The 16640-nt window shown below is 43.7% G+C and overlaps 1 protein-coding gene across 2 annotated transcripts in view; it reads right to left on the reverse strand.

Annotated features, from left to right (window-relative positions):
• PRKCB (protein kinase C beta) overlaps window positions 1–16640 on the reverse strand; it is a 335898-nt gene that overhangs the window by 76573 nt on the left and 242685 nt on the right. For both annotated transcript variants that reach the window (XM_041749588.1, XM_041749587.1), the window contains exon 9: window positions 16204–16350. In XM_041749588.1, coding sequence (XP_041605522.1) covers window positions 16204–16350 — 147 coding nt within the window. The remainder of the gene's footprint in view (window positions 1–16203; window positions 16351–16640) is intronic.

Consider the following 16640-nt stretch of genomic DNA (forward strand, 5'->3'; position numbering starts at 1 on the left):
ATAGTTATCATCAACTTCACCTTTTCGGAGAATGATCTGGGGCGGGGGCCTGGTTGTAATCTGTGTCCACCAGCACCAATGTCCAGTTCTTAACTGGCTAAGAGACTTGCCCTGTGGGAACTCTGGGTCTGTGTGCGGAGCGTAGGCAGAGTTAGGGACCAGAGACCCTGCTCCCCACTCCCCCAGCCTCAATGGACACCTGCCAAAAGTCCAAAGCCAAACTGAGCCTCGCAGTTACATCCCTCACTCAATGCATCAACAAGGTTTGTCAACTCTTCATTCAAAATGTATGCCCTATCCAACCTCCTTCCTGATCGAAGCCACCATGATTCTGAGCCTGGTCTCTTGCAATTGTCTTTTAATTATTCCTTGCCTCCCCACTACGTGTACCCAATCAACAAGTGTACTCTTCTCCACATTCCCCAACAAAGCTTTAAAACTCAAGTGAGGGCATCCCGGGTGGCTCAGTGGTTTGGCGTCACCTTCGGCCCCAGGGTGTGATCCTGAAAACCCGGGATCGAATCCTACATCAGGCTCCCTGCATGGAGCCTGCTTCTCTCTCTGCCTGTGTCTCTGCCTCTCTCTCTCTCTCTGCTGTCATGAATAAATAAATAAAAGCTTAGAAAAAAAACCTCAGGTGAGTCCATGTTCACTCCACCTTTCTAGAATCTTCCTCTCTTCCCACCGCACTTAGGACTCTTCCCCCAGATATGCCCAAGTTTGCTCCCTCATCTCCTTGCAGAGGTCCTCCCTGACCACCTCCTCTAAATTACAGCCCTGTTTGTCACCCCCCATCTCCTTCTTCTACTTTGTTTTGCTTTCATGGCCCTCACCACACCTGACATTATAAGCAACATCTCTTCACCTTTCTCCCTCCCGAGATGTCAGTTCTATGTGAGCAGCTCTTTTGTTTGACTTCTTCACTGCTGTATTCCCAACATCTAGCACATAGTAGACACTCAAGGAATATTTGTTGGATAAACGAGTGAAAAAGCCTATGTGGGGGGAAAGGAGCTTTAAAAAAAGCCCTGGATCTGGGTCACTAGATATCTCCAGTGACTTAGGTCTCAGCATTGTTTAGTTTGTATATGGCTATTTCCAACCCATATTTCACAAAGACCTTGAGGTAGCATTGAGATTATATAACATAAACAAGTGGATTTTATGTTATGTAAATTATACTTCAATAAAGGTGGTTAAAAATGATTATACAAAAAAAAAAAAAATGATTATACACCATACAGTAAGTGTGTGTGTGTGTGTGTGTGTGTGTATTCTCTCTCTCTCTCTTTCTTCCTCCCTCAGCTTCCTGGAAGCCAAAGAAACCAGAGACACATGAAACATAACAAAAGTTCATATTTACTTTAAGGAAAATCATTTTTTGAAGAGAAAAATAAGTTTCCCACAGAACTTAGGTTTGAAAGAAATGTCTTGCATGGATCTTAAACATGTAGTGCTATAGTGAATGATGTTCTTAACAACATCCCTACCGCAAGAGGGGTAGAGGAGAAGGAGGAGGAGGAGGAGGAGGAGGAGGAGGAGGAGGAGGAGGAGAAATCAAGCATCTAGCATTGTCAGAACCTGCAAGCTCAGCTAACATGTTGGGATTGGGAAATGATTCTAACTTGAACTCATATGGTACAATGAAAAGACAAAGAGAGAGAGAGAGAGAGAGAAATTTGGGCTCTCCCAAATCCAATCTGGTAGAAGAGGATCAGTAGGGTGCTTGAGCTGAGGTCGGAGTGGGATAGGGAGAGAGAAGCAAGCTAGAGCCAAATGTGTACACTGCAGGCCCACTGCAGACCCCCGGACTCCCCTCCATGCCCACCCCATGAGGGAACGGGCTTGTGCACAAGGCTGGAGGCAGGCATTGAGTGCTGGTCTGCTTCAAGGCATGCTTCCTCCTTTATTTTAGGGCTCCATCTTTTTGTGGGTTCCTGTCTCCTGTGGGTTGCACCCAGCCCTCTAGAGGCCAGCAGAGGGTACTTTGGATCAGCCCAGCTCTAAATTTTAAGGCAGATACTATGCCTCCCTTCCCCATCCTTTGCTAGGATTCGCCTTGTGTGCTTGCACTAAGCTCCTGTTTCTGCGGGCCACACATTAGAATTCCCTGCCGAGCTTTTAGAAGCTGATGCCTGGGCCACACTCCAGACCAATTAAATCAGAATCTTTTAAATACTGGGGGCCTTCTTGTGCCAGGCCTGATCTGCCCTGGGGAGGACACGGTGGTGACTTGGCAGGCCATTGGGACGGTGGTGTAATCAGGGGCTAGAGCACTGGGCAAACGCTGTCCCTCTGCTCTTCCAAGGGTGTTCACCCACTCAGGAGTAGGATTTTGAAAGAAATCTGGGTGCATCTGAGTTACGAAATGAAGGGTAGCTTCAGCATCCTCATCTTTACAACATGACAGGAATCCTGACAAGCTCTTGGAGGTAAGAATGAGATTGTGATACCAGCAGTCTGAAGAGCTGGAAGTTTGCATCTAATTAGAATTGTAAAATCACAGCGGTACAGGTTCAGCTCTGTAATCATGAATTCAAAGCCTGACTGTGTCATGCACTTGCTGTGTGATGGTGGTCAAATTACCCAACCTCGCTGAGTCTCAGTTCCCTTAGCCATATAAGGGGCATAATGACAGCTCCTGCCTCACAGGGCTATTGTGAGAGCAAGTGAGAGAATGCAGGTAAAACTCCGCACACAACAAGCCACACAGCTAAGGGGAAAGCAGAGTCAGGGAGCATAAAAGGGATGGATGTTCCAAAGCCCTCTGTGGGTACGTATGGTGGCTCACTCTCACCTTCTTCAGAAGACACAAACAGAAAGGCGAAAAGTGAGCCAAAGCAATAGACCAAGATTTCTGCAAGATCTATTTCCCAGGAGATGCTATGCGAAGTTGGGAATAAAAGCAAGGTCTCACAGTCTTAGCCCTCTTCGGCCAGAGGTTAGAGGACCTTGCCTCGGTGAGCTGCATGCTCAGTGCAGACAGGGCTTCCCTGTGGAATCAGCAGACCATCTGACACCTTCTAAAATTCCAAATGGGGGAGGGATGATATACCTAGTTACTAAGCTCTACCACACTCGGCTTTTTGGGCTGCAGACCTGCCAAAGCCCTCCCTTGGAGGGGGCCAGGAATAAAGAGTTGGCTCAAGGGACTCAACCCTTGGTAACTGTGGCCTGGAAGGGAGGGCGGATCCACCTTAACCCAGAAATCTTGTAGCATGCTGGATGTGAGGGTAAAACGTCAACAAGAGTCCATGAATACATGGGGCCACGACGATGACTCGATGGCATAAGGCCTGCAAAAGCTTATCCAACAGAAAGAACTGAAGGCACTGTGCTCACCACAGCTGATGAGCTGCGAGCCTTTGGGGGCTTTCCCAATGTGCAACTTTCACCAGATGCGAAGATGTCCTCACATGCTCTAGGTTATCTTGAAGGCCCCGATTTTGACTCTCCAAAGCGTACTCTTATCATTCAAACTTTGGATCAAATTTCCTAAGTGCACATGTGTCTGCCCAGGCATGTGTTTTAAGTTTTATTTTTGATGGTGGTCACCATAATCGAATATGAAGTCATGTGGTTTGGGGGAATCAAATGTCTTTGCCTCTAGCAGCAAACTGGAAGTTAACAGTCTAGAAATGATTTCTGGCAACTGGGGAGACTTGCTAATTGAAGAAGTACTTCAGGAAAAATTGAAAACTGATACAGTGGGGAAAAGATGTTAATTGGGAGTTAATAGTGTGGATCTGGGTAGGACTTGGTGGGTACAATCTTCAAACTGGCCAGACAAGAAAATATCAGAGCAGAGATGCTCAGTGTGCAGACCAACTTAGATGATACAACTTGGTTATTTCATGATTTATTATGTAAGACTTTCCGTATTTAAAATAAAATCTCTTTATATGGTTACATATGTATGATTCCAACTATATGACATTCTGGAAAAGGCAAAACCATGGAGACAGTAAAAAGATCAGTGGTTGCTAGGGGGTAGGGGGGCGGGAGGGATGAATAGGCGGATCTCAGAGGATTTTTAGGGCAGTGAAACTATTCTGTATGATACTATAATGGTGGATTCATGTCATTATACATTTGTCCAAACCCACAGAATGTACAACACCAAGGGTGAATCCTAATGTAAAGTGTGGGCTTTGGGTGATAATGACGTGTCATCCCAGGCTCTTCAACTGTAATGAAGGCACCACTCTAGTGGGAGGGGGCTGCTGATAATGGGGGAGATTAGCTGGAAATTCAGATCAGAGGTCCAGTTAACAGGTGTTGAGATTTAAACCTTTTAAAATAATGCCATGTGGCATCTCAGATTTAATCAAGTTGAACTACAGCCCACTAGCAGAGAGAGCCGAAGGAAGTGTGAAAGGAAGTTTAGAATGGAGGTCCTCTTAGCCTAGTCAGCTCAGGGCTTGCTATTGTTAAGCAAATGTCACTACGCCGCCGCCGAGGAAGGAGTGACTCACAGCCACTGCTGGGGAGGGAGAGGAGTGGGGTATAAGAAACTGAAGCCTGAAATGCCTAGCTCCTGTATTTTCAATGAAGATGTTTAGTTGGATTTAATTTTTAAAAATTTCTTTTAATTGTTTGATTGGGTTGTAATAAGAAATGCAAAAATTTCCAAACCCTGGGCTGTATTGCTTCTAATTACTGATATCATAGAATCGGTAATGATAATTGATAGGTATCAAGTCTAGTTATTGTAGGGTTCTTTTGAGCCAAAAATCAATGCTCGTGACATATACGCTCAGTCAATTGTCTTTGAATCATATGTTATATTTGACAAAGCTAGATGGTTAAAATAAAAGCAGATTTAATTTGACTGTTTCTTCAGAGGGTTCCTGGGGAAAACAAACCAATAATTGATGCCTTTTAGCAAAAGAAAATGCAGCAAAACCCTTAAGGCTCTGTCATTGATTTGAACAATTAGGTTGCACAAAGGAAGCCTGTTTCTCTATAATCTGATCTGCCCTGTGTGCACAAGCCTGCCGTTGCTGGTGGTGTTACAGGCTAACAGAGAACGGGGTTTCTCCAAGGCAGGAATGGAGCACTTTGAGTACAGGTTGCCTTGTGGCTTAATGGTTATGCATTCAGGAGCCAGACTCCTTGGGTTTGAGCCTGCATCCACTGCCTGCATGAATCTGCAAGTTCCTTGTCTGTGTCACCTCTACTTTCTCACCTGTAAAATGGATCTAACAACAGTATCCACCATGGAAGATCATTGTGAAGTTTCAATGAGCAAGGCATTTAGAGAAATTCTCCATGTACAAACTATATTATCAATCTCTGCAGTGGTTTTGATGAGGTCAGTACATAATGTGGAATTGGACAGGTTGTGGGGGGATGGAAACAAACTACACTTAATCCTACTAACTACCCATATTCATGTATCTACAATTTTTACCATGGGTGTTGCGTAATTATAACCTACAGGTTTCTGCTATTATGTTTGCTGCAGAAAAAATTATGGGTTATGCTGTTAGAAACCAAGGATTCATCTTAACAGGACTGTGAATTTCTGAAAGAGCGCATAAAGATGCGGTCTAGATGGATATGGGCGGATGGCAGGAACCGTGACAGCACGGTAATTGGACCAGTGGCCATGAATTATTACCTGAGACAGAGTTTCCATGTTAATAGGCTCTAGCTGGTCTTTCAACAGCAGGGGTTGATTTAACTTTGTATTATTTTTCCCAAAGAGTCAGGCAACATGTTCAAGAGTATGCAGACTTAGAAGAAACTCCCACTATGGCCTGTGTAGGGAACAGGCCAGCTATTTCCTTCCTTCTCTTAGAGAAACTGCCCATACCACCTCTGCTTTCGAGAGTCTGTTCCTATTGTGCTTCCTGACAGACAGCTGGAAAAGCCACCCCTCCCGGTGGCTACAGCTAATCGAATGGATCATAGGGCTCTCTGAGCTATACTATATACTATACTATACTATACTATACTATACTATACTATACTATCAGCTTCTCTTAAATTTCTAGGAGAGTCTAGACTTGGGAACGAGGCATTGAGAATTGAGGAGTGATATAAGGCATATCCACAGAGAGAGATATTAGCAAGAAACAGGGATGGGAGACTGGGGGCTCCCAAGATGGAGGCCATGGTTTTGGGCTCCAGGAAGCTTCCTTGTTTTGGCTGCAGTCCTGCTTTTGGGTGTTGATGAGATACACAGAAACGCACCACATCTTTCTAATAAGTACCCCCTTTGCTCACTCTGGCTTTACAATCTGCTTACAGCAGGGCAGAGGCTTATAAAACTTGAATTCCAGAGACTTCATTCTCCTGACATCATTAATTTTGTTGGGGAAAATGGACCCTTCTAAAACGTCTTGTTCTGTAATGGGCTCTCTTTTGAGGAGTAAATGTAGGGACTGTAGAAGAGCAGCAAGTCATTGCACAGAGGAGAGACATGGAAAAATCAGGAAGGTAGAAGGGCCTCACCAAGATCCGGGAAGATGAGTTGGCAAAAATACCGCAGCTGCAATCAGAATTGCATATGAAAGACTGGGGGGCTGGGAGGAAGGTGCCACCATTGGGAGAGAACCAAAGAGAAGGCAGGAATCCAAGATCAGACAGCAAATGTCAAAAGGTTCTCTGGAAGAGGATTAAGGGAACAGGTAGCAAAGACTTTGAGCTGCCTGTGAACCATATGATAAAGGAGCTCACCATATGGTGCAAGAAGATAGCAAAGCAGGTTCAAGGAAAGGAAAGTGCTTTTGTCTGTAGGATTATATAACCACGTCTAATGTATGTATGCGTATGTGTGCGTGTGACTCCATACCACTAATGAGATTAAAATTAGGAGAGACTCCCACATCAGGAGCTCCAAGATTTAGGAAATGCCTTTGTTACGGGTTTGAACTAAACTGCTTTTTAATTTCCTCAGGCAATTTCTTCCTGTCTTAACTCAGGGCTGCGCTTGGTTCTAGCAGAAGATGCTGTAGTCTGGGGCTTGGAGCTCTGGATTGCTCTCTTGTGCACAAACCAAAGCTCATACTAGTTAAGCACGCTGGTGGCTTTCAGGGAGACAAGCCTGGAGGTTGCTGAGGATGTAAGGCTCGGGTGCTGGTGCTGCCAACCGGCACCCACTTTAGCAGGCACAGGAGGCACGGTGCCGGGGAGGGGTGGGGCATATTCTTTTTAGGCGCTCATGAAAGCATTTTAAGGTCTTTTAAAACCACAAGAAAAAAAAAGTGGGCTTTTAGGCTGAAGAAAATGCTTTAACATATTATATGAATATGTTTGCCCTTATGCCAATGTAGTCACATAAGATACCCTTTTCAAACGTTCTTTTTCCACAGCAGAAGGAGGGACCCACATATGTCATTAAGGAGCTCTGTAGCAGTTTTAAAATTGCTGTTTCAAAAAAGACAAGACTAGCATTTGGTGGAGATGAGTGGACCACAAGGCAGGGACAAATGCTGTTTGAGATGGGAAGATGCAACAGGAATCACAAAACCTACTTTCAAATCCTGGTCCAACCTCCTTCCCACTGTGTTGTCTTGGGGAGGCTATTCAACCTCTGTGACTTACAATTTCCCCATAAGTATGATAGGGTTAATGCCAGTAGCTGCCGTGCTGGGTTGAGATGAGAATTCATATGATGTAATGCCTATAAATCCAAGGCATGGTCCCAGGCAATTCGTATGAGCTCAAATTTAGAGACAACGGGGAAGGGGTGTGTGGAATTGCAGATGGAGGAGGGGCGGAAGAGTGGGTGCAGGTTAGAAGAAATGGAGGTCAAGAGCTGAAAAAGAACCAGCTAAGGAATTTCTGCACACATTAGAGATGCCTCCCCAGGCTTGGAGGATCCCACCAGCCAAGGTCCACAGAGTAGGGGGGCAGGGCTGGAAGGGGGAGTCCATTGCATGAGCCTTCTCAGGAATCCCTGTGATGGCTCACAGGTCCCAAGAGCATCTGCAGACAGATAGGTGACTGACAGGCATAGTGATGGGGGAGAGCAGGCAATCTGGAGCCCTCCATCACTGTGGGCACGCACTTTGTCCAATGGCAGAGGCTCAGAATAAAACCAAGGCATGTAAACTCTGCTTACATTCAGGGGGAAAAAGAAGAGAGGGGGGAAATGAGAAAATAAGAGGGAAAACCGTTAACTTCCTAGAATACGTCTATGATGTGGTGTGGTGAGCACTGTTGGCGCTAGGAATGCAGGTGTTAAGTATCAAGCAATCAAGATCAAGGGTATCTAAACCAAACCCAATCTGTCTTAACTAGCTGTGTGACTTTAGCAAGTTATTTTAACTTTCAGTCTTTCATTTCCTCATCTGTAAAATGGGGATAACAGCAGCTACATTATAGTGTTAGTGTGAGACAATACATATAAGCTCTTACAACAGAGTCTGGTGTATAGCAAGGACTCCAATGTTAGGGGGCATCATCACCATCATCACTACCACCATAGAACATATGTTCCATGAAGGCAGATACTTTTGTCTGTATTGTTCACAGCCATTTCCTCTACACCTAGAAGAGTTGCTTGGCACATAGCAGATGCTCAATAAATACTTGCTTGAATGAACAAATCCTTAATTACATCTGTTGGTGAGCAGTTTATAAAAGTGATGACTTCTCCTTGGGGTGGGGTGTGGGTTCCAATCTCAGCCCCAGTTCCTTTCCCTCGTGTCTGCCCTCTGCTGTCTCTAAGCCGCCACCATACCTTGCACTCAGATCCAGAGAGGAAAGAGTAAGGAGTAAGGAGATCACTTATAAAAATTGAGAGACCAGTATTCCAGAATTTGCTGAGGGTAAAAGTCATAGTGCAAAATGATATGGTGTGGGTGGGTGGGGAGGAAGTGGAGGCCGCAAATCCCAAAAGGATAGTTTCAGTCTCTGGATATATTCAATGAGGACAGGACAGAGAAGGGAGGTCAAGACCCCAGGGAAGATTTTTAAGGATACAGGAAATGTCAAGCATACTTCTCATCAGGAGGAAATAATACAGAGGACAGGAAAGATCAGATACTTTCTGTACCTTCCAGATATGCACAGAAAAATAAAGCAAAAGACCTCATGTTCTTAAAAATAACAATAGTAATTGAAGTGCCAAATTCTTGTATAGCATAAGATCTTTAGGAACAGTTTTTTTTTAAATTTTTATTTATTTATGATAGTCACAGAGAGAGAGAGAGAGAGGCAGAGACACAGGCAGAGGGAGAAGCAGGCTCCATGCACCGGGAGCCCGATGTGGGATTCGATCCCGGGTCTCCAGGATCACGCCCTGGGCCAAAGGCAGGCGCCAAACCGCTGCGCCACCCAGGGATCCCAGGAACAGTTTTTCTCAAAACGTGGCATTTGTACCATTAGCAATACAAGGACAAAGGTATTTCTCTTTTAGTAAATTCTCCTAGAACATGTTAAAATAACTATATGAGTGGTAGATCAAGCCTATGAATTTATATATTCTTTTTTAGGGCAATGCTAAGAGAAGAGAAGGAAATTAGCTAAAACCATTTAAAGAAAAACATTTATGATAATAAGGAGTTATGTACATGGGGAAAAAAAATAAACAAATGCACGAACAAATAAATATTTGGGAAACATGGCCATGGCTATAGTCAATCCTGTTGTACAGTCTGAATTTTGAGCTACAGGAATTGACATCAGCACCGTGGACAGAGACATGTGTGTTCAAAGTCTCTAGGGGTACTTGGAAGGGGCTGCTTCCTAACCCTCAAGTAACCTTAGTGACACTCAGGCACTGATGTCACCATTATTCTAGGAAAGTAAAGCCCTTAGAGAGGAGGCTGAATGGTGTCTCACCTCTCAGGTTTTGATTTTAAACCTTCTTGGATGCATACAGAGCAGCAGACCTGGATGGGACTTTTTGAAGACATGAATGTTATACCTGGGCACCCAGTTTCTAAGGACTTTCCACTTTTTCCTTTTAATCCTATAAGCTGCTGACTTCTTCCTACTTGATTTATTCCTGGCTTATGCTGTGCTTCAGGAAAAGTAGCACTAACACCTGGCATGTTCCATGATTTGAACACAAGGAAATGTCAGCTAGAAGATGAGCTTGAAGTTTTCTGTTTATGGATCATGATCAACTGGGAGTTCTGAGGGCAAAAGTCAGGAGGTCTTTGGTGTTTCCAAGCAAATGCCATCCAGAACTGAAAAGTAGGGAGTATGGTTGATGCCACTAGCTTTCCACCAAAATTGTCCTCCCAGCTTCCCTTGCATGGAGGCATGGCCATGTGACTAAATTCTCTCTAATAGAGTGTAGGCAGAAGTGATGGGTGTCACTTTTCCAAAGCAAGACTTTTAAGAAGCAGCTTGTACCTCCTCCATACTTCTCCCCATCCACCCTCTGAATGCAGACAAAAACAAGGCAGTAGAGATTAATGGAGTCATATAAGATGGAAGGAACCGGGATCCCTGGGTGGCGCAGCGGTTTAGCGCCTGCCTTTGGCCCAGGGCGCAATCCTGGAGACCCAGGATCGAATCCCACATCGGGCTCCCGGTTCTCCCTCTGCCTATGTCTCTGCCTCTCTCTCTCTCTCTCTCTCTCTCTCTCTCTCTGTGTGTGTGTGACTATCATAAATAAATAAAATTAAAAAAAAAAAAGATGGAAGGAACCTGGGTCTCTTAAACCACCATATGGAAAGAGTGAGGGAGGTCAGGAACACCCATCTCAGACTACTACATGAATGAAAATTAAGCTTCCATTGTGTCAGAGCCAGTGTACATTTGGGGGGTCTCCTGGTTATGGCAGGTGATCTACCCTTACTATTAAAGGAGCTTAGGTGCCCTGGCCATCACATAGGTCAACCAAACCTGGCTCAAGGGTGGGGTCAGGAGGAGACCTTTTGAGATTTTCTTTGACTTCCCCTTTATTCCTTTATTCCCTTTATTTTGAGTTTCTTTGCGAAGCTAACTTAACTCATCCTTTAGATACGGCCCAAGAGCCACTTTCTTGTGGAAGTCTTCACTGACTTCCAGTTAGGGCCAAGCTCACCCCTACAGGCTCTCACAGGGCACAGCAACTACCACAGTCATGCATTACATCTACTAGTGTGATTTCTTGACTAATGTTTATACCCCCAGTGCATTTTTAAGTATGCATTTTTCAAAAACTCATAGAATAATACACTGCTTTGTACATTTTGTTGTATGTAAATTACCTTAAAAATTACCAAAAACAAATATTGAATTCTGGTTAAATGATATGTATGTGCAAGGATTTAGGGGTAAAGTGTACGAGTGTCTGCAACTTGCTTCGAAATGCATTAAAAATGAGTTGACAGTGGGGAGCCTGGGTAGCTCAGTCAGTTAAGCATCTGACTTCAGCTCAGGCTATGATCTCATGGTCCTGGGATTGAGCCCTGTGCCTGGCTCCCACTCAGCAGGGGGTCTGCTTATCTCTCTCCCCTTCTCCCTCCCCCTCTTCATGCTCTCTCTCTCTTAAATAAATAAAATCTTTTAAAAAATGGGTTGCCAGAGAGAAGATAGATGGATAGAGTGTGATAAAGCATAAGCAGTCAAATGCTTATTATAGAATCTAAGTAGTGGGTACTATGGATGTTTGCTGTATAATTCTTTCAACTTTTCTATATTCAAAATTTCTTCTTCACAATAAAATATTGGGAGAAAAGTTCACTGAGAGTAGGGTATAGTGAGTATATTACATGAGAAGAATTATTCTATGTATATTAAATTTTATATCATTAATCATAATGCTCTATGATTTGCTTTTGTTTTAATTAATATTGTGTCATGGACATCTTTCCGTGATGATAGAAAGGCAGACAGAGATAAGAGAGACCTCATTCTACTGAATATATCATGGATATACCATTAGACATTTAACTTTCACGTTATCGATGCACATTTGAACGATTTTCAATTTTTTCTACTACCGTTTTCCATGACAGATCTTTTACATCGACTTTTGTGTTGTTGCATTTTATTCTTTATGTTAGATCTACGTCCACCACAGCACACACCTGCCTCCCTTTGCTCCTCACCCCATGAGCACAGGACCTTCCATAGGCAAGAGTCAGGAATATAAAAGAATAAGAGTCTCCATTCAAACTTCTCAGCATAACTTTTAAAAAGGATTTGGGCCATATAAATCACAAGCACATCTGAAGTCTCAGAAGGCAGGCAATACTAACATTAATTAAATGTTTATTGTGGCAGCATTTTTGGATTAGAATCAGATTTATAATGTGGAGAGTTTTATTTATGCTCTGCACATCTGGGCAGTATAATCTGGGCAGTATAAAGCTGCCCAATTTATATATCTGAAGCATAATTTTATCTCCAGTAATCCCCTGACAACCACAGAGGTTAAATTCTTGAAAAGTGTAGAGATTGGTAAAGCTGAAGACAAAGATTCAAGGGATCACTAAAAATAGAGAGTGAAACTCATAAGAAAACAAATTATAACTATGGATGGGAACAGATGTTAACTAGACTTTGAACTGTGGTGATCATTTCATAATATATACAAATATCGAATCATTATGCTTTATATACCTGGAACTAATGTTATATGGCAGTTACACCTCAGTAAGAATGAATGAATGAGTGAATGAATAAAAGAGAGCATGAAGGATAAAACTAGAAAAACTAGCAAAAAATAATAAATGATAATACATTTGAATGCTCTGTTACAAAAGTTCTAGAAGGCATCTATCTCTGAGTAAGCCAGATGTGCCAAGAAGCCCTGCTCAGTCAAGATAACCTTTCCAGGTAAATACTCTCACTTGTTCAGGGAAATAAACTCTCCAAATTGTTCTTCGTTTCAGAGTTTTTGAAACAGAGCTTACTTGTTTGGAGCTCAATAGCCTTCACACCCGTTTTCTTTCTTGTTTTCTTTCCACAGGTCTTAGCAAAAGGCATGTGTCACCCCCTAGGCATCCTACAAATGATGACAACTCCTAAGAGCACATTTTTCTTAGGCCAGATCTGATACAGTGGACCTGGGTGGGGGTGAGAGGTATGAAGATATCACCCCAAAGACCAACCTCTTCCATCTTTGGAAAGAGAAGAGTGACTACTGTGCCGTGTTATGCTGTTTAAGGGGATCGATCTATATACCTGACCAGACTGCAAAATGCTCAAAGCAGGCATTCAAATATAAAAACTACATTAATTGAAAACTGTGGTGCAAAGGATTACGCTATGTTTTAAAGGACCATTGAGGCTTTTGTTATTCTGTCTCACTCTCATGACATACTGTTGTTCTCATCTGCGATTTGTTTGAGGCCACATCCCCAGCCTGGAATAGAAATCTCAATTATTGTAACAGTTTCCATGGAAACATATGATCTATTCGCTCTCATTTCCTCACCATTCCCCAATGACCCATTCTCCTACTTCTCCACCCCCCACCCCCACCCCTCATCCTTTCTGTAAGGCCTTCTGGCACTTCCATTTCTCAATCAAAAACTCTCCAACCTATATTGTTAATTGACCATAAAGGTGAAGAACTATGTGTACTAGATGCTAACCCCTGTGGTAACAAGGACAAGAATAAAAATGCATATTTATATGTGTTAAATTGGCACACAGGACCCAGAAATAAGCAAATGAAATGAACAAAATGTTTGCCTATGGAGGGCAGTAGCAACAAGGGGGACACAGAAAGGTGTGAACTTGGGTGGGAGCAGATTTCTCAGTGTTTATCCTTTCAATATAATTTTAATTATGAACCCCATGAACACATTGCTTATTAAAAATATAATGTAATTTTTAAAAACTACCCAACAGACTCATGTAATAAGAACCCCTTCTTCATTTAGGTCACGTCCATCCTGATCAAGGCAATCCACTCATCTTTGGAATCTAAATACCCCTAGTCTTTCTAGCACTTTAAATCTCTGACCTCACCCATTTGTTTTTTTCATCCCTAGGCTTCTAGATTCCTTCTTTCCTACCCAGGTTATGACCCTCTTCCTCCTCTGACTTCCTTTCCAAGCTGGTCTAGATGCCACTTTTATCCATTTATTCAATATGCTTTTACTGAGCACATACTCAAAGCAGTCTCCGTTGGATCTGCAGTGAACAACTCTCTTCTCAGAATCCTCAACTCCCTTATTAACCTTATGGTTTACTGATCCTACTCATCTCACCCTTAGCTCAAATCTGCCATGCACTTCTCCATGTCCACACCCAGCTGCTCAGAGAGTATTGGCAAAAAATCACACAGAGGCATGGCTGCTTTCATTACCAACTTCAGAGAGCTTCTCAGTAATTTTACTGTATTTTCCTACTGTCATTCTCATTTCATGCCCAAGCTCTGCAAACTCTGGGCCACAATTCAGATCACTTATTCCATCTCAGCAGATGACCCTGTGATCCACGGATAGAGAAAATCCGTGCATTCTGTCCAAACCCTGAGTGGACTCAATCCAGAGGCACTAGAAGTACAGCAGTGAACAGGTCAGAGAGGGTCCTCTTCTCAAGGTGCTTAGGTCTTAGAAGAGAGACGAACCAATAAACAAACAAAAGGAATACCATCTAGTGATGATTGTTATGAGAGACAAGAATATAGCCGGGAATGAATTAGCAGCTGAGGAGATGGTCCAGGAAGGCTTCTCAGAAGAGATGTTGTCTAGGTTGCAATGGGAATTATAAGAAGGAACCAGCCAGGCAAAGCACAAAGGAAATACCATCACAAGAGCTCTAAGGAAGAAGGAGCTTTGTATGTTTCAAAAACCCAAAGACCACTGTGGTCAGAGCACTATGGGTGACAGGGGCAAGAAATTGAAGTTGTCAGGCAGAGAACTGGGATTAGACTGTAAAGAGTGATGTCAGCCCAGGACAGAGTGTGAAATTTACCCCGATGTGACGGGAAGCCATTGGAGAGTTTTAATCATAGGGAGTGCCTTGACCTAATGCAACTTTGACAAAATGACTCAAGCCGCTAAATGGAAAGTGTATTGATTACAGGGAACCAGAGTGGAAGCAGGGAGGCCAGCTAGGAACTTCTGCGGTGGTCCAGGTGGTATACAGGGTTTAGATTAGATACAGGGTTTAGATTAGGGCGGTGGTCCAGGTGGTATACAGGGTTTAATCATGCCTGAAGAGGGAGAGAAGTCAGTAAATGAGTGGCCTGCTTTGGAGAAGGATCTGTTAGGATTCGTGAATACGTTTCACACGGGTAAGAACAACTCCAGGACAACTCCCAGATTTGGGGCTTAGGCTACAGAGATGGAGAAGAAATTGGTATTTTTCACACACTTGAGTTCATGGTATGAGATTTATACTAGACATGTTTGCAGCACACAAAGGGATTAAAAGACTTAAAACAACACTAAACAACTCAGGAATACTTATAACACAATCTTGACTTTAGTAAAACAGTGTCTCCCAGTATCTATAAAAGCTTCCAGAACCACTCTATGAGTCCCAGGGTCATCCTTCAACTCCACTGCTGTTTGAGAGGAATGGTTCCCATTCTTGGCTGCAAAAGGGATCTCTTCTGAAAGGCACATCAGATCATGTCACTCCTCTGCTTAAAAACTTTCAATGGCTCCCCACTGTGCTGTGAGTAAGATCCAAACTCTTCATCACAGCTCACAAGGCTTTGCAGGATCAGGCCCCTGTCCATCTCTGCAACCTCACATCCTACTACCTCGCCCTGTTCATGACATTTGGCCTCAACACCTTCTGATGGTGCCTAGTATGTACCAGGCCCTTCTCTACCTCAGGACCTTTGCACTTGCTATTCTCACTGCTGGCAACATTCATTCCTGCTCTTGGAATGAATAGCTAGTGCATCTCATCCTTCAAGGCTCACCTTCTCAGATGGTCTAAGTGGGCCCCCCCTCTTGATTTGTTTGTGGCCCACAGCACACTATTCATTTTCTTCACGTTTTTTTTTTTTTAATTTTTTTTTTTAATTTACTTATGATAGTCACAGAGAGAAGGAGAGAGAGAGAGGCAGAGACACAGGCAGAGGGAGAAGCAGGCTCCATGCACCAGGAGCCCGACGTGGGATTCGATCCCGGGTCTCCAGGATCGCGCCCTGGGCCAAAGGCAGGCGCCAAACCGCTGCGCCACCCAGGGATCCCTTCTTCACGGTTTTTATTATAAACTACAGTGTTGTGTTTATTTCCTTTTTACCCTCTCCCTCATTGGAATGTAGCCCCACATGAACAGCAAATGTGCCTCCCTTGTCACCTGTCCTGGAGTGGGTGCAGCCCCCACACCATACCGTACCTTGCCAAAGCTTCCTTTCCCCAGCACCATCAGAAAGTTAAAATCCGTCAGTTTCATTCGGTCTCTGTTTCCATTGTTGTCAAGTTTGGATATGGTGTTGGTCGTCTTTTCTTCTGGAGCCTTGGTCCCCTGGCTGATCTTGGCTCTCTGGCAGAGGAAGCACACAGAAAACATCGTTAGGGTTTGAGGATGCCCTTGTAGGAAGCCACAGGTATATGTCGTGAGTTGCGGTTCCTGCAGCTCGCTGCCTCCCCCGGCCGGCATCTCAATGAAGAGCACGGCCAACATCTGTTCCGTAAGCCTGACACCCTGAAGTCACTCTTGATGCCTCTGTTTCTCTTTCATCCATCATGCCTCAGCCACCACCAGGAAGAGTCCTTTCTTCCTCTTAGCTGTCTCTAGAATTCATCTGCCTTTCATTTTCACCACCACCACCA

This window comes from Vulpes lagopus, chromosome 3 (genome assembly GCF_018345385.1).
Source record: "Vulpes lagopus strain Blue_001 chromosome 3, ASM1834538v1, whole genome shotgun sequence".
Taxonomy (NCBI): domain Eukaryota; kingdom Metazoa; phylum Chordata; class Mammalia; order Carnivora; family Canidae; genus Vulpes; species Vulpes lagopus.